The 23,479-nt window shown below is 40.3% G+C and overlaps 1 protein-coding gene across 1 annotated transcript in view; it reads left to right on the top strand.

Moving 5' to 3' along the window:
- LOC144505365 (transcription factor SOX-30-like) overlaps positions 1-23,479 on the top strand; it is a 59,610-nt gene that overhangs the window by 4,124 nt on the left and 32,007 nt on the right. The window contains exons 2-3 of the mRNA XM_078231485.1: positions 8,777-9,055; positions 18,799-19,213. Coding sequence (XP_078087611.1) covers positions 8,777-9,055; positions 18,799-19,213 — 694 coding nt within the window. The remainder of the gene's footprint in view (positions 1-8,776; positions 9,056-18,798; positions 19,214-23,479) is intronic.

Here is a 23,479-nt window from a genome sequence, read left to right as displayed (position 1 = left end):
AATTAGAAAAAAAAACTTTTTCAAGCAAAGGGCAATGGAAATCTGGAACTTCCTCAAACTGCTCAAGATTCAGATTGATTTTTTTTTTGTTTAGTCAAGGTATTAAGGGATGTAGCACAGAGGTGTTTAAATGAAGTTGCGGTCTCAATCAGCTGCAGCCTAATTGAATGATGAAGTAGATCCCAACATAGATCTTTGTGAAACACTTCAAGACACATCCTGTTAATTGGGGTACCTGCCCTTTATCCCTACTCTCTGGCACCTTGTGCTCACATGAGGACAAAAGGACCAAACAAAGATGAGAGTCAAGGACAATCGTTCTCTTGGTGGTCTGATGTTGAGGTCTTCTGGTACAATATCCATGTTGACATTCCTGAGTCAATAGGACAACATCTTGTGGCCTCATATCTATACAAGTATCTGGCAAGATTTTAAAAAATGATACCTATCATGAGACAAGCTGAAAGATGACCAAATTGATAGACAGAGCGGAGATGATAACTTGGGTGCCTGTCCTTTGGTCATTGGGCAGAAGAACTTGGACATGTGATTGAAATAGGGTAAACAGCCAGACTCTAGAAATCAAATATATTAACAGGTGCTTGGGGTTTGTGTGGGGGGGGGGGGGGGGGGGGGGAATCGTTGTCAGACAGCTGTCTTCTTCAGATGCTAGAAGAGTAGAGGAAAAGCTTCCTAACACCTTGGTTAATTCAAGAAAGAGAACAGAACAGACAAGTAACTATTACCACAGCAGCTAAAACTGGCTTTATCCATCTGTTTGCCTTCTGGGACCAGTAAATCGTCCTTACCTACCATGGTATCTGTGATATTCTCACCTACTTCGTCTCAAACCTTGGGTTAGAAATGATCTGGTCCTGGGGACTTGTCATTGTTTAGTGCCATTAATTCATCCATTACTGTTATCTTACTTGCATTAATTTTGTTGGATGTTTGTCTGGTAAGCTATTCTCTTCCTCTACTGTAAATACTGGTGCAAAGTCATTATTTAGTATGTCCATCACTTCCTTATTTTCATTGAAAACATTACCATTATCAGTTTTCAGGGAAATCACATTGTTTCTGACTCCCTCATTTTTCTAATGTAACTAACATTTATTGTGTTGATTTTGTTATCACTTTCAAGTTCATTTTCATATTCCCTTTGTGAAGCTCTTATTCAATTTATCACACTTTGCTACTCTTTGTATCTTTCCCGTTCACCAAGATCTGTGCTACTTTTTGAATTTTTGAATGTTTTTTCTTTTAGTTTTATGTCTCTTACATCCTCAGCTGTCATTGTAAGAAATTGTACCTCTTAGAGTATTATAGACTTACCATTAGAAGGTTGCATGCTTTCTTTCTGTTAAAATTCTGAGCATCTAGAGTCAGAGATAAACAACAATTAAAGCCAAGGAGAATATTGCTTTCAGGGTCTTATATCAAGGTTTTCTGGTATAGGTTCCTATGTTGACATTCCTAAGACAATAGGCCTACATCTTGTACCCTCTTATCTATACAAGTATCTAGCAGGAATTAATAAATATGATTTTATTTGATTTATTATTGTCACATGTATTTGTAAACAGTGAAAAGTATTGTTTCTTGCATGCTATATAGACAAAGCATACCATTCATAGAGAAGGAAAGGAGAAGGTGCAGAATGTAGTATTACAGTCAAAGCTAGGGCGTAAAGGCAGTGGCACCCAGCAGGAGACAAGCTAAAAGATCACCTCAGCAAAAGTGATGGACGGAGGGAAGGTGACAACTTGGGTATCTGTGCTTTGGTCATTGTCCAGAAGAACTTGGATATGTGATTGACATATGGTAAAGAACCAGCTCCTAGAAATAAAATGTATTAACAGGTGCTTGGAGTTTGAGGGGGCAGCTGCCTTCTTCAGATGGAAGTAAACTAGTCGAAAAGCTTTCTAACATATTGGTTAGTTCGAGAAGGAGGAGGAAATAAAAGAACAGAACATTCAAGAGACTACTGCCCCAGCTTTTGAAATTGACTTAATCCATCTGTTTGTCTCCTGGGACCAGTAAACCATTCTTACCTGTGATGGGTTGTATGCTATTCCTGTTTATTTAGCTCTTGCATCATATTTAAACTGTTGTTTCTTAATAATATACTCAATAAACTACTCTAAAATAACTCATGACCTCAACCCTCTCGGTAATCTGTGACTTTGAAACCTAAAACCTTCACCATGCCTGTTGAAATGAATTTTTGTGGGTTATTGTTTTGATGAAATAATGCTTGATATTTTGGAAACAGGCAACACCAGCCACTTAGCTCATGGAAGCGTAGAAAAGAAGGCTTTTGGTCATTTTGTATTTGTGTTAAGGTGATGGGGAAGCGATGGCATAGCGGTTTCCTATTAAAGTCATCCTTTTCAAAAACTGCCCAATTCCCATTCAGTTATTCACTTCCCATTTTCTAGGCATAACGCTGCCTGCAAGCCCCCAATATAGTGTGCCATATTGGTAGTCGAGGGGGAGGGGGGGACGGGGGGGGGGGGCGGTCACACTGGTGACGGGATTATATGCTGACAACATTTAAAGTCAAGGTCAATGGGACTGTAAATTAGGGTGCCATGCTTCCTGCTGGATCATGGCTTCAATGTTGATCACTTCAAGACAGTGTTTGCCATGTACTGACCTTGTACAGCACAATGTGTTGCTAATGGCATAAAAAATCTCTCATTGGTGCTAATGAAAGGAATCATGAAATGAAGCTCAGTGATTGGTTCTCAGTTTATAATTTCTGACCTTTTTAGATGTATTTTATGTCATTTTGTCTGCACAGAGAAGCTTTTCTGGTATTGCCTTGCTGCCATTCATTTAATCACAAATCGTTTAGCTACAGATGGGCATTCAGGGCTGCTGTTGGGGCTGGAGGATGAGGAAGAGCAGCAAGGAGATCATCACAGAGCAGGAGAAGCTGTCAGAAAGGGAAGGAAGATGGCACTAAGCAAGAGGCCCTATTCCCAGAACTTTCAGGAGCCCACATTTCCTACATCAGCTTTGCTCAGGAGCCATAAATAAGACACATACGTTTCACCAAGGATGTTCCTGAGCTATGTTACTTGCAGCAGCCATAACTCAAGCCTCAAACCAGGACATGGGCAGATTTGCATTTGGCTTTCAAGGTCACTGTAACCTTCAACCTTAATGACACAAATTCAATTCAAGCTGCATTAATGCACCAGAGTCCTTAGCTCATAGTTCTCAGTTCACTATCTGTGTCAGAGAAGTCACCAGCAGAAACACATCTATTCCTCTCCCTATTGACTGAGATAAGCAAAATGGGAGAAAACAAGGTTTCACATACATTGATATGCGACACAAGGTGTAAAAACTGCAGCCACATTGCATATTGGTCACTAGCCCGGTATCTTTATCAATCACCTCCAGCATGTGCAACTAGTTTTTGAGCAGAGACAGTGTATCATGCAGGTCTACATCACTAACAGTTACAACTCTTTCATCCTGTGTCAGTCCTTTTGTGGTACTTTTTTTCAAACATGGGCACTAAGTTACAGGCTGGCATTTGGCCAACAAAGGATATCCCCTGGACATGCTCATGACTGAAGTAGAAACCTGCACACAGCTGGAGAGCATGCTTTAAGCAAGATCCATGCTGCCACAAGGAACATTATCAAGTTCAAATCATACGTTTACTGCCTGAATCATCCCAGGGAAGATTTGAGTTATACCTCAGTATCATACTTTGCAAATATACTTCATAACTTTGCCATCATGAGGGACAAACCCTTACCAGGCAGCAGGAAATACAGATGGAACAGGTAGAGGAGGAATAGAGGCAGCGACCACCAGAATCCTTAGCTGTCTGAGTTCTCAAAGACAATTAAGAAACGCTTCACCAAAATCAATTCTTCAGATCCGCATTTCCCATCTGTCTTACAATCTTTACCATTCTTCTTACAACCACTATCTGATTGCCGTCCTTCACTCCAGGTTTGTGGGTCTTTCCTTCACTTCATTACAAAGTCAAATGCCAACAGTAAATTCAGAATGAAAAACTTATCAGACAAATCTTATCAGCATTGACAAAAATAACCTCTTGTTTTACCCTGTTGATGCCAGCTTGTGCATTCCTTATCCTATTCTGGTGCCCCTACAAATGATGTGGAGATGCCGGCGTTGGACTGGGGTGTCCCCTACAAAGGTGTCCCCTTCACCCCTACAAATAGCAGGGTTTTCTGTCCATTTGCGCCAGAATGATCTCAATACACTGCACAAATTTGGACTCCATGTTGCGTGATATTGTGCACAAGTAGCCTATCAGGCTGCACATCTAACAATCTCTGGTGCATGTTCAAGAGCCTTCTTCAGGAGGTTAGAAGTGTGCATCTGAGTCCTTTGCAGAAGAGTGAGTATGCAATCCCACCCCCCAGTAATGAGCTGCCAGCTGTGGTGTCCTAGCTTTTAGCCTGTTCTGCGTATTTGTGCCCAGCTGAGCAACCATGTGAAAATATTTCCTCTAACCTAGAAAAAATTGCTTTCTAACTAAAGAATTCTAAATTGATAGATTGAAAAGATTGAAATAATTTAAAGTGAAGGTTTCAAAGAAATTTTCAAGAATCTGTGAGGAATAAAAGAATGACCAGGGTGAGGTTAGGGCCGGTCAAGGACAGTAGTGGGAACTTGTGTATGGGGTCAGTAGAGATAGGCGAGGTGATGAATGAATACTTTTCTTCAGTGTTCACCAAGGAGAGGGGCCATGTTTTTGAGGAAGAGAAGGTGTTACAGGCTAATAGGCTGGAGGAAATAGATGTTCGGAGGAAGGATGTCCTGGCAGTTTTGAATAAACTGAAGGTCGATAAGTCCCCCGGGCCTGATGAAATGTATCCTAGGATTCTTTGGGAGGCAAGGGATGAGATTGCAGAGCCTTTGGCTTTGATCTTTGGGTCCTCGCTGTCCACGGGGATGGTGCCAGAGGACTGGAGAATGGCGAATGTTGTTCCTCTGTTTAAGAAAGGGAATAGAAATGACCCTGGTAATTATAGACCGGTTAGTCTTACTTCGGTGGTTGGTAAATTGATGGAAAAGGTCCTTAGAGATGGGATTTACGACCATTTAGAAAGATGCAGATTAATCCGGGATAGTCAGCACGGATTCGTGAAGGGCAAGTCGTGCCTCACAAATTTGATAGAATTTTTTGAGGAGATAACTAAGTGTGTTGATGAAGGTAGGGCAGTTGATGTCATATACATGGATTTTAGTAAGGCGTTTGATAAGGTCCCCCATGGTCGGCTTATGATGAAAGTGAGGAGGTGTGGGATAGAGGGAAAGTTGGCCGATTGGATAGGTAACTGGCTGTCTGATCGAAGACAGAGGGTGATGGTGGATGGAAAATTTTCGGATTGGAGGCAGGTTGCTAGCGGATGCCGCAGGGATCAGTGCTTGGTCCTCTGCTCTTTGTGATTTTTATTAATGACTTAGAGGAGGGGGCTGAAGGGTGGATCAGTAAATTTGCTGATGACACCAAGATTGGTGGAGTAGTGGATGAGGTGGAGGGCTGTTGTAGGCTGCAAAGAGACATAGATAGGATGCAAAGCTGGGCTGAAAAATGGCAAATGGAGTTTAACCCTGATAAATGTGAGGTGATTCATTTTGGTAGGACAAATTTAAATGTGGATTACAGGGTCAAAGGTAGGGTTCTGAAGACTGTGGAGGAACAGAGAGATCTTGGGGTCCATATCCACAGATCTCTAAAGGCTGCCACTCAAGTGGATAGAGCTGTGAAGAAGGTCTACAGTGTGTTAGCTTTTATTAACAGGGGGTTGGAGTTTAAGAGCCGTGGAGTTATGCTGCAACTGTACAGGACCTTGGTGAGACCACATTTGGAATATTGTGTGCAGTTCTGGTCACCTCACTATAAGAAGGATGTGGAAGCGCTGGAAAGAGTGCAGAGGAGATTTACCAGGATGCTGCCTGGTTTGGAGGGTAGGTCTTATGAGGAAAGGTTGAGGGAGCTAGGGCTGTTCTCTCTGGAGCGGAGGAGGCTGGGGGGAGACTTAATAGAGGTTTATAAAATGATGAAGGGGATAGATAGAGTGAACGTTGAAAGACTATTTCCTCGGGTGGATGGAGCTATTACAAGGGGGCATAACTATAGGGTTCGTGGTGGGAGATACAGGAAGGATATCAGAGGTAGGTTCTTTACGCAGAGAGTGGTTGGGGTGTGGAATGGACTGCCTGCAGTGATAGTGGAGTCAGACACTTTAGGAACATTTAAGCGGTTATTGGATAGGCACATGGAGCACACCAGGATGATAGGGAGTGGGATAGCTTGATCTTGGTTTCAGATAAAGCTCGGCACAACATCGTGGGCCGAAGGGCCTGTTCTGTGCTGTACTGTTCTATGTTCTATGTTCTAATCCACTGTTTAACTCGGAGCAGATAGTATAATCTTACTGAGCTCTCTTTGAAAGCGCAGTGACATGCATAGTTTAATGATAACTGCAAGCCAATTGATCTATTCTTGGGAACTGTGGCCAGTAAAGATGGGAACTAAATATTAATGCAATTCTGACTTAAACACATTTTTTTCATTCACTGTTATATTGTTCATGTACAGATTTTCTTATTTGGTCAGGGGATGTGGGTATTTATTGCCAATCCCTAATTGCCAGTTGGCACCATTAGACTTTCAATTTCAGATGTTTATTGAATTCAAATTTCACTATATCCTGTGGTGGAATTCAAATCCAGATCCCCAAAGCATTATTCTGGGTCTCTGGATTAATAGTCTAGTGATTATACCACTATGCCAATGCTAGATTGATTCATCAGCTCATTCATTATCAGTTTGCAGAGGCCTTGTGGTGCAGTGGGTAGTATCCCTGTCTCTAAGCCAGATGTTCTAGGTTCAAATCCCACTCCAGGACTTGATGGTCATGGAAGGAGTGCTTACAATGTAGCCAAAAATGTTGATTATTACTAAGATAATGCTTTGGGATCCTGTGTTCGAATCCCATAACGGCATTTGGTGGAATTAAAAAACTCAATAAAATATCTGGAATTAAAAGTCTAACGATGACCATGAAGCCATTGTCGATTATTGTAAAAACCTATTTGGTTCACTAATATTGTTTAGGGAAGGAAACCTGCTGCCTTTACCTGGTCTGGCCTACATGTGACTCCAAACCCACAGCAATGTGGTTGACTCTTAAATGCCCTCTGAAATGGCCTAGCAAGACACTCAGTTGTATTCAACTGCTACAGATAGAACAAAAAGGAATGAAACCAGATGGACCACCTGGCATCGATCTAGGCACTGGAAACAACAATGGCAAACAAAGACATCAGAACACCACAACCTAAAAGTTCCTCTCCTAGTCACTCACCATCCTGACTCGGAAATATATCTCTGTTCCTTCACTGTCGCTGGGTCAAAATCCTGGAACTCCCTCTCTAAAAGCACTGTGGTGACATTTCCAATTTTAAAATTGTACTTCTGATTCCCAACTTCAAATTATAAATATCAAATAATGAACAGCAGTGATATCATCATCGATCCATGTGAAACACCACTTCCCACCTTTTGCCAGTCCGTGTAGCAACCTTTAATCTCTATTCTCTGTTTTCTGGCAAATTTATTTTCACGTCATAAAGAGAGCAATTTCATGAACATCATTGGCTCCAATGCAGAGTCTCACAGTGAAAAGGGAGGTTTCTCAGTTTTGACATTGCTGACAGTGCAAATAATTTAGTAATTTGTGGAGAATTGGAATTCAATACATATCTATTTTTCTGTAAATTGCTAGTTTCTTTTTATCAGTAATAGAGAACATCGTTAATGCATCATCATTATCCCAGCAATTTGTGGCCCATTGGTTTGGCCAGTTATTGACAATGTGAAATGTATTCAATTAAATTTAGTAATATTACAATTTCTAAACAATTATCTGACATATGCATCTGAAGTAATAAAAATGAAATTTACTCTAATGGTTAAAAAAATCGAAATGTTGCATCAACTGTGCTGACATCTTAGAGTTATCTTGCATTAAGACCAGTGATTTTGTACATATTGCAATGAACCTCTGTACAACATAATAGTATCCTTTTCTGAATACACACATTACCCATAAATGTAAAATCAATATTTTAGTGTATTTTAGTGTGACAGGCATATACAAAGATAGAATTGGGTGAATACTTTCATATCATCAGGACCCATAAGGTAAAAGAACACAAGTGCACTTGCACATTTCAGAGGCAATCATATACTGAAGGTGCATATGAATGAGGGTGAAAAGAGGACACTGAGGACAGAATGGAAATAGTGCGTACTTCCCCAGCCAAAAACAATTACAAGTAAGTAAAGCAACAGCATTGAATGGCAACCCAAGCAATACTACTTGTTTATCTTCATAACAATTTGTACTAGTAACTTGCAATGATTAAATATGTCAGAGAAAAATACATTTTTCTTCGTAGACTGGTTGCTATATTGTGTTAATACTGCGTAAATATGGAAATGATACACAGAGCTGATAAAACAGTATTATCATCATATAAATGTCCATTATAAATCTACATGAACACTGAGCTAAACAATAGTTTCCTATTTATGGTATTAGATTTATGAAAAGTGACTTCCTAACTTTGATTAGCTTCATTGAAGGATGCTCCAAAAAGTGATACAACGTGAGATAAAAGTAAAATGGATCTTGGTCTTCCTATCATTATAAGTAGACTCTCAGGTGAATTGAGCGAGCGATAATAGCACTTTTAACATCGAAAGCATCCCAAGGAACTTCACGGAGACATAAGGGAAAAATGGACACCTGAGCCAAAGAAGAAAATATTAGATGAGGTGAAGAAAAGCTTGGTCAAATTGGTGTATTTTGTGAATGGTCTTAAATATGGAACTGGAGAGTCTGACAAGCTCAGGGAAGCCATTTCAGAAGCTGGGTTCCTGGTGTCTGATGATATGGGTGCCAAAGTGAAGATATGGATGTGTTTATTTGCTGGTGGGCTGGATGAGGCAATAGAAGGATTTAAACACAAGGATAACTTGGAGGTAGCTGGGAAAAATCATGGTCAGGAATAATGGAGGATGGTACTTGGTGCAGGATAGCATTTGAACAGCAGATTGTTGGATGAGTTGATGGAAGCCCATCTAGGAGTGCATTAGAATAGTCAAGTCTGAAGATGATAAGGACATGATGAGGGTTCAATATCAGATGGGCTGAGGTTGGTGTAAAGAGGCTAATCTAAGAGGTGGGAGTGGACAGGCTGTGAAGGACTTGGTGTCAAGGATATAGAATTTATAGCAAGCAACAAAGGTGATGGGCTTAGTCTTCCCATTTTGTTTATCTGTATGAAATTATGACTCACCAAAAACTGGACGCCGATCAATTAGGTAAAAGGTCAAAAGAGATGCTGGAGAGGTAGGGCTGGATGTCATCAACAAGGGTACTGTGGAAACTGATCCCATGTCTGCAGAGATGTTTCCAAAGAACAACATGAGGAAGAAGACAGCTCCAGGGGATGATCCTTGGGGGACTTTCAAGGTGACAGCATAGGGTATGTACATCGAAGCCACTGCTGGTGATTCTAAGATTGGTAAGATTGAAATACGATGAAGGTGTTTACTCGAAGCTGGACAATGTTGGCAACCCTTTTGGTGGATAATCATGTGATCAACTATGTCACGGGCTACAGAGACCTGAGATGCATGAGAATGATAATGCACCATAGTCACATTCACCAAGAATGTCATTCATCATTTTGGTTCGGACCATTTTGGTGTTCTGGCAGGGTGGAGTGCTTCAAACAGGAAGTTGGGGCAAGGACAAGGGAAGCAACAACACATTCAAGGACAAGCTACATGGTGAAGCAGTGTGATCTGTTCGATGGTTACAATATGATTTATGAAATGATATTTATATTTTGGATCATTCCTAACTTCCTAACTTCAGTGATTCATTAGTCATCACCATCAACAAATCAAAAACCTTTGACAATCTGGCATCACGCGCTTTTAAAAAGATTACCATAAAATCTTTACCGAAGTTCCATTCATGGTTGGCAGGTTCTTCTCAAATCTATGATTTAGTAGGTTACTCATTGCATCAATGTTCAGCCTTTTTGGTAATCTCAATGGTTTGGCTATAATTGTAAACTCATTTTGTTCATTTTTCTTGTTAGCAGAGATCTCTTATATTCTCTATCTAATACTATCCACCCTTTTCCTGATGGTCGCACTCTAAATCTTCATCAGCTTCCTTCAGAATGCATAGCCTCATTTGAATCATTCTTCTTGCAACACAGTGGTTGAATTACCTTGGTTGTCTCCATGTCTTTCAACAGCTCTTGAAAGTTTTATTTCTATTCTTCAAAACTGTTTTTGAAGAATGTTAAAAGGTTTTTCTGCCTCTTGAAATTCCAGTTTAGTGCTACTACTTCCATTTATGGCTTTGCTCTTCTATATGCTATGATCTCAACTAGAACTCCCAGATATCTAGTTGTCTGCAAGAAACCTGTATGCTAAATATTTATTTTCTTCTCACCAAGTACTAACACCCAATAAAACCCTCATTTATCCAAGACTGGAATACTGCGCTCATACCTCATCATACTTTTCTAACACTGTGCCAGATAGAATCATGGAATCCATACAGTGAATAAGGAGGCCATTCAGCCCATCGAGCCTGCACCCATAACTATTCCACCCAGGCCCTATCCCTGGAACCCCACGTATTTACCCTGCTAGTCCCCCTGACATCAAGGACCAATTTACCATGGCCATTCACCCTAACCCGCACATCTTTGGAATGTGGGAGAAAACTGGAGCACACAGAGGAAACCCATGCAGACACGGGGAGAACGTGCAAACTCCACACAGATTTCTTGTCAGAATTTAAGCAAAATCACACAAGTAGATAATCATCCCATTTATAGAATATCTTTACAAGAGACCTTTCTTCAGTCAACATTGTTGGATTTTTGTTCTATTTCATTTTCTTTTAGGACATCAGAACTCCTTATCTCCCTTAGTTTTGTCATTCCACAATATACACAGTTCTGCAATCCAATTTGCTTTCATCTGATCACTTCTTGATTTATCTGATCCACTATAGTGCTCTTTTTAAACTTGGTGGTGTAATATTATGGGCCTGACCTTTCACTTAGCTTTGTTAATAACTGGAGTAGGTAGGCATTTTATATCATGGAAATGTAACTGGAGCAAATTAGGTGAATAGATGAAGAATAGTAGCTAGATTTTATGTGATTAGACATGAAGTAATGTACATTGGAGAACAAGAAACATGAAATGGAATGGAATGGAAATTTGTTTCCATTGGCAAAATATACTTAGGTGTGATTGTTAACCATTTACTGTTAGCAGTAGGATAATCAAGAACTGAGGTGCATTCGTTAATTATTGAATTATTTGAACTCTTTTGTTACTGAGAGCAACCTGAGAATACTGCATGTAGGGCATATTGCCTTCAAATATAATTGATGCACTAGGGAGAGTTCAGAGAAGAGTAATAAGGATGATTGCAGCATGCAGAATTGTTTTCATTGGAGAAAAGAAGATGGATGTTCATATACAGGCCCTCAATATGTTAACAAGTATGAATAATATAGATGTAAGCAAGCTGTTTAACTTTGACCATGACTCCAGAACCAGAACTACTAGTACTAATTAAACAAACTTCCACAACACCTTGGATCTGTGGGATAAATTCCAAATAAAAATAGTTAATGTAATAACAATTAGCTTTTCAAAAATGCAGGGTTAATGTCTGGCTGGAAGTTGACTTAAAAGCCACGGGGGATGTGTGGACAGAATTGGATTTTGTGGCATTTTCCTTGATTTACTGGAGGTCAAGGAGAGATTTTGCAGAACATTCCCTGAAGTGAATAAATGCGTTTGGTGGTACCCATGACAGAATGGATTGCACATGGCTTGTGGGAAAGAAACAGCATTGGTGGCCTGAAGGGCCTTTTCTCATTCCATGCTTTCTTATTTACAGATTACACTTTCACCTATCTGTGGACTTTGGGAGAAATCTTCATTGGAGATACCCTCCACAGGATCATTTTCAGGATGAATGGCACATCGACTAGAGTGCCACTGGATGGTTCCCCTACATTTCTCTGAAGGTAACCTTCAGTTCACTCTGCGAAGATATACATGGCAACATCTTGGCATGATATAGAAGAGAACCACTGGATTTTCACAATGACATGCAGCATATCAATTGGAAAGTTAACCTGCTGAGACGACCACATTTTGTGATATTGCAAAAAATTGCAATCTACTTGTTTCAGTTTTTGTGGTTGAGCCTATGCAACAAAGTCTCCCTGTTTAACTATCCTTTGCATTTGGACTATACTCTCTTATCGTCATACACTCGGATCATGGTGGAGCAGTGAAAGTACAACACTCATTGTTCATATATGTTCTTCTATGTCCAACCTTGGAAGATACCTCCATTTGAACGATTGTCTCCTCATACTTGTTTCTAAATGGAATTGTCTGTTCCTCAGTGTACTTAGATGGTCAGATTTCAACAATTTATTTAACCACATTGGCTATAGGCGACGGCTACAGTTCCCTCATCCAAGATCACTGTGGAGTCCTGTTTTATTGACCACGAGGATCATCTATACAGATGTAGGAGGCAAGGTTTTGCTTAATTCACATTGGAATATGCATTACCTGAAAATTATTTCACAGTAAGACTTTCTAAGAATTGATCATTAGCATGAGCACGTGCAATTTATGAAAAAGCAAATCTTTGCAGACTGATAACATTTGTCTGTGTTTAGCAGTTATCAATTGAAATTGTAATGGATAATACATTGTGTGTAATAACAATGATTGAGTTGTAAAGTTCCAGAATATCATTTGGTAAAATGACAACATCAGAATCAGTGGAGACATGTTCCACAAATTAGAATATAATGGATTTCTCTTCCTTTGATCATGTAAATATACTTCCTTTGGACACATCAATATTTCATATTGTTATTTTTTAAAAATCCAGATAAATGGCATTATTACGGATCTAAGCTTGATGCTTATGACTAAATTTAATTTTGATAATGGTTTGTAGCACTGGTAGAACTATTGTTGGGGCAGAAGGGGGAACTTGGATTTCTGCTCTGCACCCTTAATACCACCTTGCTTCAAGTGAGGAAAAAATAATAACTTACTATATCTCAAATTATTTATTTAATATTTGAGAGAGTATGTTAGAATTTTTTTAAAATTACTCTTCATTGAAGGTCATAATTCCATGTCTGTAAAGAATAAAAGCACCAGTTTTGTTTTAGTATATTGTGACAAGAAATACAATGGGAAGCTCTGAGTCTTTCATTTCCAACAAACCTAGAAACAAAAAGATTTTCTTTCAACATCCGCTATTCTAAAACCTCGGGAGGGGTATTCAACATAGAGCTAACTGTGTGAAATAATGAGCCCATTTTAATCTATTCAAAAAGATTGATACATTTTTATTAGGTAAAGATATGGAGAAAAGTTAGGTAGTTGAAGTTGAGGTATAGAGTAGCCATAATCTAATAGAATGGTGAAGCAGGCTCGAGAGAGACTGAGTGGCCTTTTCTTCTGTCCTTTTGTTAGTTTTGAGTTAATTCAGATTTAGCTCTGCTTCTACATACTTTCTTAAACTCTATTTTTCTGAAAAATAGACTGAACTATTACAAATTCGGCAGCTCTTCACTGTTCTCTGATTTTGTTTTAGAAAACTTAAGATATATTTAGTAGTTTTGGGACCATGATGGCTTTGTGGTACTATCACTGATCAGTAGTCTAGAGCAGTGGTTCCCAACCAGTGTGCCATGGCACATTGGTGTGCCATGAAAACCTCCAAGTGTGCCATGAAAAAAGAGTCAAAATGATTCAAAATTCATGTGATTAAACTAAAAATAAACTTTGTCTTCAGCTCTGTGGTTGGCATCTCTAAGGCCTGACGAATCTTGGGCGTCCCGTGCATGTGCTAGCTGGGAAAGAACCGCGCATGCACAATTTAGATTTTATTTGTTGGTCAGGCCCATGCACATGACCAACTGGACTTGGAGCTAAAGCAAAGGTCTCATACACTTGCATAAAAAGCGAAAGTGCAAAAAGGGCACAAAAACCCTGGGAGAAGCGAGAGACAGGGAGAGGTTAAAAACAAAGTTCCCAGTAAGGGAAGACATAGAAAATAGGAGTATATACTATATACTTGTTTATAGCATGGAGGTGTGTCATGACCTATAAAAGGTTGGAAACCATTGGTGTAGAAGAGGTTCAGGTTGCGCTCTGGGGACATGGGTTCAAATCCCACCACGGTAGCTGGTAGAATTTAAATTCAATTAATAAATCAATGGTGACCGTGAAACTATCATTGATTATTGGAAAACAAATCTGGTTTCAATAATGTGCTTCAGGAGAGGAAACCTCATCTGGTCTGGCCTACATGTTGTCTTTTTTGTTTTTTAAGCTGTATACTGTACAGCAACCTATCCTTCTAACTAGCCAATATAATCCACCTGTGTCTTTGTTTCTGGTGCTTCAACAGTACTCAATTTTTAAGTGCTCACTGGATGTATAAAGTTGCTCTGTGTTATATACTGTGTGAAACAATGAGCCCATTTTAATCTATTCAAAACCCAAGTGTTGCACAGAGGTAAAATCGGATCCGATGCATTTACAAGCCATTAGATGGGAACAACACCTGTATTTTTAATTAATAAACTTGATTCTGCAATTATGCAAAAGAGAGATGATATTCGTTCACATCATGGCATAATGATAAAAGGTTCACTTTATTTAAGCTGCCAAAATGGTATTCTGGTTGTATTCCCCAAACACAATTCTTCGTTTTATGAAAAATTAACCAAGGAAAAAGGATTTGAAACATTGTTAAATCTCTGGGTAAATAACTGTATTGTGTATGCATAAATGTCAATTAGTACACATCAAACGACGTTCCAAACCAAAAATTTCAGATTTTGTCTTCTTAATTCCTGATCTCTTTCTATTTCTCCAATACAAAATATCCAAATTATTGAGCAGACTTGTTTAACTAAGTTTGAGAATAAATGAAAATGTTCTCAGGCACACATATTGCTCGAGAACAATTGGCCTATTTCAATAAATTGTTCAAATTGACTAATGTACTTTGGATTGAATTTTGAAAATAGTTTTGTGATACGGGGCCTGCATACACATTAATGCTTGCGGACCATGACATTGCTCATTAACATTGCATCCATATATTGCATTGCCATGACCTGGAATAACACATTCAGTCCTTTTCCCAATACCGGACCACCTTAGTTGATTCAACAAGATTATTTTGTAGGTCAGTGTACTGTGATATTATTTTTGATCCCTTCTTCTATTTTTTCCCACTTTTCCCTCTCCTTTCTGAAGATGACAATTCAGGGAAAATTATTGTTCCGCAAGTACCAGGACCTCTCTAGTATGTTTTGGTCAAGAATTAGTTTCAGAAAGCCTATACTCGCAAGTGTTTAATAGGGTGGGAAGGATGAAGTATGTCAAGAAATAAACTATGGATTGGATTTTCCAGCAGTGAGAATAGGTGCAGGAGGGACTGGAAAACTCCACCTATATTTGAGGTTGATTTTGTCCTCTCAAAGTATATACTTCCTCGATAGTGCTGCTGGATAATAAAATTGGGCTTCCTGGCCTTTTATTTGTATGTCCATAACTAGCTCACTGGCACTGTGATCAGTGGTCACACCTTCACCTGAGAATCAATTAACCCAATATGCAGGTCAAACCTGATTCTTTATTGGCTCAGTACAACACCAATCAGAACCTTTATTCCTGCTTCAATTTTGATATAATTCAAGCTCTCCATGAAATAATGCTAGGAACAAAGTACAAATAAAATTTGCCTATTTTTCAATTAGTTAAGATGGGACTCTTCTGCTATCACATGTGAGATTAGCCCCAATTTTAACCTAACACACACCAGATGGGAATAGGTCTCATTCAAGGCAGACACCCAATTTACACCCCACACGATTTTACTTGCCATTGACTTCAATGTTGTTTTGGCAGTGGGGGTGGGGGAGAAGGAAAGGGTGGCGGGGGAGGTAGCGGGGGCTCCTATCCTTTCGATATTTTCTGATCACTAGGCGAAAAGTCTTGGAGAAACATTCACAATGCTGGCATTGGTAGAACAAAGTGAAAAGGTTTCCACATCTGGATGCTTGATTAACATGATAATCATACCCTCTCTATGCAGCCCCTTATATATTAGCTTACCATTGTTTCCTATATATCTCAAGTTCAATCAATGTTAAGCAGTTATTGCAACATTAATCATTTATTAATGGGAGATGGGCATCACTGGAAATATCAGCCCTGATTGTCCACCCCTAACTTCCCTTGAGGAGATGGTGGTGAGCTGCATTCTTGACAATTGATTTGTTGGCCTGTTTCAGATGACAGTCAACCACATTGCTGAGATAGGGAGTCACATAAAGATCAGACTAAGGGAGGACAGTAGATTTCCTTAGTGAACCAGATTGGCTTTTACATCAATTCAGTAGTTACATTGTCACAATTACTGCTACCAACTTTTTATTCCAATTTATATTTATATAGTACCTTGGTTCAGTGATTCAAACTGAGGATGCTAGAATCAGGATCAGGGACACCGATGAGTGCATATATTTCAGAGTGCTGTGGGGCTGGAGGAGATCACAGAGAGATAGGGATGAGCAAGACTATGGAGAGATTTGAAACATGGATGAGAATTTTACAATTAGGATCTTGTTTAACTGGAAGCCAATGTAGGTCAGTAAGCATAGATGTGAATGGGATTTGGTGCAATTTAGAACATAGGCATCAGCGGTTTGGATGGCCTGAAATTTATGGAGGGTAGGATGTGGGATATCAGGCAGGAATAGGTTGGAATAATCAGGACGAGAAGTAAAAGGGAACTGAAGATGTATTTAATTAACTGAATTTGAATCTCCCAGTTGACAAGTAGCATTTCAACTTTGTCTCTGGATTATTAAAGTTTATTTATTTGTGTCCCAAGTAGGCTTACATTAACACTGCAATGAAGTTGCTGTGAAAATCCCCTAGTCGCCACACTCCGGCACCTTTTCGGGTAGAGAAATCATAGAAATCATAGAAACCCGACAGTACAGAAAGAGGCCATTTGGCCCATTGGGTCTGCACCGACCACAATCCCACCCAGGCCCTACCCCCATATCCACTCACTAATCTCTCTAACCTACACATCTCAAGACACGAAGGACAATTTTTTTAGCATAGTCAATCAACCTAACCCGCACATCTTTGGACTGTGGGAGGAAACCGGAGCACCCGGAGGAAACCCACGCAGACACGAGGAGAATGTGCAAACTCCACACAGACAGTGACCCAAGCCGGGAATCGAACCCAGATCCCTGGAGCTGTGAAGCAGCAGTGCTAACCACTGTGCTACCGTGCCACCCTAAACAGTAAACTGAGTACACTGAGGTTTGATTTAGCACTGGGTACACTGAGGTTTGATTTAGCATGGCCAATGCACCTAACCAGCACATCTTTTGGACTGTGGGAGAAAACCGGAGCACCCGGAGGAAACCCACGCAGACACGGGGAGAACGTGCAGACTCCACACAGACAGTGACCCAAGCCGGGAAGCAAACCCAGGTCTCTGGCACTGTGAGGCAGCAGCGCTAACCACTGTGCCACCCTTGCCCTGGCCTCTGAATTTACTGTATTTATTAGACCTGGCCTCTGATTTTACTAGTTCTGTAACATAATGACATGTTACCGTTGTCTATATAGCTTTAGAGATAGAGTCATTTGCTTAACTTGCCTTTGGGTTGGGGGAGGAAACTATTTGAATCAAGGGGATACAAAGCCTGGAGGAATACTTTTTATTAGAAAATGTTCTCTTACCTGATGTGTAACTTCAATTTCTTAAAAACATCAATATGTTGAGGCCTTCCAAGTTGGGTATCCATCATTGAAAATTCCTTGAATGGTACTACATTTGAGAAACACCCCTGGACAGCTCCACTGATGTTGATGATAGTACTGAACACAGTACTGGTGAACAAGCTGCAGCCCTGGAAGTCTTGGTTTTCAAACTGAACTATTTTTTGCTATAATCTTCATGTAAATAGAAGCAAAAACAGCAAGGAAAATTAGAAGAGACACTTTGCGAACGCTATTACTGACCCTTGTCTTTGGTCTCTTATAAGGAATTCACTATGCCCTAAGAGGGGAAAGTACTCCACCTTCTTTTACTTGTGTTTTATTGCCTTCTGAGATCAATTGGTTTGGTTAATAACAAACAGAAACTCTTAATGTTGTGTGATGCTTTCTTAATTCAATTTTCTTTATTTTTTGCCTAAGGTAAAATATTCCTCTTCCTCTTGCCATCCTGAAAACACTTGCTTTTGTTGGCATATGTTTCCATATGCAAACATCAACAATGAGTCTCAGCAAGTTGTTCAGTCATGGATCACATTCTGGATCTTGTTCTTAATAAAACATTCGTACACATGCATTTTCCACCATGAGTCACCAGACTTTGGGAGGTAGATTTTTTTCCCCCACTGTCGCCCTGTGACTTTGATGTCAGTCTCCACACCTCATTGCTTTTTTGGTTGACAATAGCTTTTGGTCTACAGTAATATCACAATAAATGGTGGTCCTTTAATCAATTGAGTCATTAAGAACTCAAATATTAAAATAATTATAATGTCAGATTTTCTCCTTACTATAACAATTTTCTGTTTGTTTTTCAGAGTGAAAATAAGTTTGTTTCAGGGTTAAACTCAAGAAAGGACTTTGATCAAAATATTGCTGGCCAACATGTGACTGAAAAGATAAAATTAGAAGATGATGAGCATTATAAACCTTCCAGTTCCAACAGAGGAGCTCAACAGACTAAAGATTTATTGTTCCTGAAGGATTTAAACGGGACCGATGGGTTGCAACATAGCGATCTGAAACTTCCTATAACTTTACATCCACTTCCACCTGGAATCAAACTTCAACTTCAAGGATCATCTTCCACATGTGACGTGGTCAAATTTGCCAAATTATCTGGACCACTAGCATCAAACAATCTGGGCGACATCAGGTTACAAACGCAAGTGGATCCATCCTTGAAGATCAATACTATAAATGTTCCCCTTACTGTCCCTCCTACCGAAGCAGGTACCTTTATCCTTTTTCCACATAAGAAAATCCAATTTTGTCTTCTGTTAAACCTGATTTGATTGCACTCTCTTTAATCTGATCTCTTTAACATCAAAATCAAATTCTGCTAGCCAGCCACAATGTCAGCAATAATTGTTCGTGAATCGATTGTTGTGTAGTACTACAATGTCAAGCAGTGTGATTATAACATTTTGTTGCTTGTGTTAGTTTGAAAGGCTATTTATGTTTTAAAATACACGAACAATGTTCTGAGGCCCTTTTTAATGCCGTTATGGCAATGTGCAAATTTTGAAGGTTACAACTGCAGTTCAACTGCAGTTTTTTGAAATATTGTGAATATTTGAGAGACAGATGCCAGAAGCTTAGGTAGATGTTTGAAGAGACCAAACATTTTGGAGATAGTACAGTGTATGGAAATATTATTTTTCTAATGTTGGTTCAGTAAATGTATGTTTTGCCATTTGCTTTTCTTCCCTTATCATTCATAGAATCATAGAATCCCTACAGTGCAGAAGGAGGCCATTCAGTCCATTGAGCATTGATAACCAACCCAGAGGCCCTATTCCCATAACCCCATGCATTTACCCTTCCAATCCCCCCCGACATTAAAGGGCAATTTACCATGGTCAATTCACCTAACCTGCACATTTTTGGACTGTGGGATGAGATCAGAGCACCTGGAGGAAACTCATGCAGACACGGAGAGAATGTGCAAACTCCACACAATCACCCAAGGCCAAGATCGAGCCCGGGTCCCTGGCACTGTGATGCAGCAGTGTTAACCACTGTGCCACCGTGCCGCTAACCATTAGGGAATTGACTTGTAGAGGTTTGAAGTATGAAAACAATCCAATACCCAGTAACAGGTTTTGGTTTCTATTTCTATTACTGAACCAAACTAGTTAAGTCATCGATCAAAAGTGCCATATAACACTGTCAACTTCTCCAGCTCAGGTATCAGATTACAGAATTTGCTATAGTTCTTTCACTTAATTCTGAGCGCCTAGTGCCATTCATTTTATCTTGGTGCCAGCTTGATCTCCCCTTCTTCCTGCAGGACAATAAACATATTATAGGGTTAAACAACTGATAATTGGTGCCTTCGTACTTTTGCTAAGTGGATAAAAAGGCTGCTTAGAGCAGTAGTTAATAGCTCAGATTTTGCTGTTAGTAATGACGGAACTGCTTTTCACTAAACTGAGAGCTGTCCACAGTTTTCTCTGAGACTTTCTCTAGTCCAGTGCAGCATCCTCTAACAGAGCATTTGTAAACAGGACAAAAAACAGCAAAGCACTCCAACCAATCTGATTAAAGATTTCTTACTAAGACATGGAGGGTCAGATTTTTGCAGAGTCTTACCATTAAAAATGGTGGGTGGAAGTCTTGCCCTCGTTTCCAATAGATTTAATTTTGGCTGATGAGAAATGGGGATGGGGTGTGATTCATACATGGGGAAACCCAAACTCAGCAGTGCCATTTGAACTCACAAATTGATGGTTAAACATTCTTGAAAGATAAGGTATGTTTAACTGTCATGTTCTGAGGTGTTAACCATCTCCCCTGCCCTTTAAACTTGGAAAAACAGGCTGCAGCTGTCACTGGGGGTTAAAAACCCCTCTGCTGGACTTTGAATTGCAGGCCTCTTGGCAGTTTAAAAGAAAGCAGCATCTGATATGGCAGTCTGCATGGTTATTATGTCATTATGAACATTTGGCTGAGTTTCAAAGCTAAACTTACCTCAGCAGGAAGTTCTGAATTTGATTGACCATTTTAAGAGGCTATTAAAGGATTAGCTGTGCTTGATGTGGGGCCTGAATAAGCAGATTGTTGGTTTTTATAAGAGATTAACTACTTAAGGGGATTTAATAATGTTAAATGCGTTTTATGGCACCATCAAGTAAGTATGAGTGAGAGCTATATTATTAGGTTGTTAGAAGTTTATTTCATCTCCACATGACTTCTGAGGTCTTTTTTTATTCTTTCATGAGATGTCAATATCACTGGCAAGGCCAGCATATGTTGCCCATCCCTATTTGCCCTTGCACTAAGTGACATGTCAGGCCATTTTCGAGGGTGGTTAAGAGTCAACCAGATTGCTGTGGATCTGAAATCACGTGTAGACTAGACCAGGTAAGGATGATAGATTTGCTTCCAAAAAGGGACATTAGTGAAGCAGATAGTTGGCATGGTCACTGTTGTTGGGACAATTCCAGATTTATCAATTGAATTTAAATTTCACCAGCTGCAATCATAGGATTTGAACCTATGTCCCCAGATTATTAACCTGGTGCTACCAGACTACTAGTCCAGTGACATTACCACTACACCACCATCTCCCCTCTGCTCTGGTGGACCCTGGGTAAGTGGCATGGAGAGTATGAGGGACCATAGGGGTAGTGGTCATAGAATTATAGAATCCCTACAGTGCAGAAGGAGGCCATTCAGCCCATCGAGCCTGCACTGACAACGATCCCACCCAGGCCCTATCCCTGTAACCTCACATATTTACCCTGCTAATCCCCCTGACAACGGACAATTTAGCATGACTAATCCACCTAACCTGCATGTGTTTGGACTGTGGGAGGAAACTGGAGCACCTGGAGGAAACCCACGCAGACAGGAGAACATGCAAACTCCATGCAGACAGTGACCCAAGCCGGGCAGGTCCCTGGCGCTGTAAGGCAGCTGTGCTAACCACCATGTCACCATGACTTAGTATTTAGTTGGCATGCAGGATATGAGAGCAAGGGTGGGGAGTGTGGGTGGAGGATGAGGGGTTGTGAGGGGTGAGGGCTGGAGGGCCTAACAGCTTCTGAAACAACTGGGACAAAATCCCTTTGTGATCCGAGAATGAAAAAAACAATAAAACTTGAGATATGACTGGTACTGCTCCAAACTGAACTTGCATACCCTAAAATGGAACTCTAGTTCACACCAGTACCAATGACTTGCAGGTTTTATCAGGCTTTCTAGCCAGCATACATCAGTGCTTGCCCACCCCAAGGCCACCTATGCTCTAATTCTGGGCCTGACTCCATCACACATCCACCCCCACCACACACATTACCCCAAATCCCATCCTAATGGGATGATTCAGGGCATTCTACTGAGGCAGATCTGGCAGAAGATTCGCCAGCTCGAGCTACCTGCCTCAGAAGGCAAATTCTGCCCTGCAGAATCTAAACCAGGTGGTATAAAGCAGGAGGTGTAAATTAGATTGGAATCTATATGGAAAGTAGAAAGAATCTCAGGGAAAGGAAGGTAGGGAAGAATAGTAAGAAATAGAGATAAAAGAAACAGAAAAAATGAAAAAAATGCTATAAATTTCCAATCTGAAAGAATGTGACTTCAAACTTGTAAAACCAAAATTCTCAAGGTCACGGTTATTGTTTGGTAACAATTATCACTTCATTCATCTTTGTCCTACCTGATGTCAGGTCTTGGCTTATTGTCTGCTGATTTTCATCCTGAGCAGTTTTTTCGGTGGTGGTTTAGCTATTGGGCACGATCTTCCAGCTCTTCACGCCAGTGGGATCTTCTAGTCCCGCTGTTGGTGCACTCCCACTACATGCTTCCTGGCGATATGGGGTGGAATAAGTGGGTTATCCTATTGACAGTGGCTGGACCAGAAGATCATGCCGCCGGCCAATGGCATGCTGCTGAGAAAAGCACTGTGGGGAGGCCAAAGAATCCCAGCAACTGTCTTCCACTCACACGGGCAAGGTGATACTACAGGTCCACAAGACACCTCAACTGGCATGGGAATTGAACCCACACTTATTGGCATTATTATGAACCACACACTGGTCATCTAGCCAACTGAACTGACCATGCTTACCATATTGTTACTCTTGAATGCATCAGCCTCAGCATTTTCTGGCATACTTAGTGGATAATTAATGGGCAACTACCCCAACCTTATGCTCTTGCACTGATTTCAGTGCTGAGTACACAGTGAAGCTGCAGCAACATAGCTGTGAGGAAACCGGGTCTCTTTGACATCATTTTCTAGATTTTTGCATTTAACTGTGCACACGTGGTTGCCGTAAGTTGTCTGATTTATTCTGAAATAATAGTGAATGGATCTGATCAAAGCTCTGCAATTGTGAATGGTGGTGGACAATTAAAGAACTAAAGGGAGGTGGAAGCTCCACAAATATCCCCATCCTCAATGATGGGGAAGCCTGGCACATCAGAGCAAAAGACAAGCTTTTCTCTTCAGCTTCAGCCAGAAGTGCTGAGTGGATGATCCATTGCCTCCCT

This window comes from Mustelus asterias, chromosome 16, assembly GCF_964213995.1.
Source record: "Mustelus asterias chromosome 16, sMusAst1.hap1.1, whole genome shotgun sequence".
Classification (NCBI taxonomy): Eukaryota; Metazoa; Chordata; class Chondrichthyes; order Carcharhiniformes; family Triakidae; genus Mustelus; species Mustelus asterias.
The sequence above is the reverse complement of the archived record's forward strand: the minus strand, read 5'-3'. Positions and strand labels throughout refer to the sequence as shown.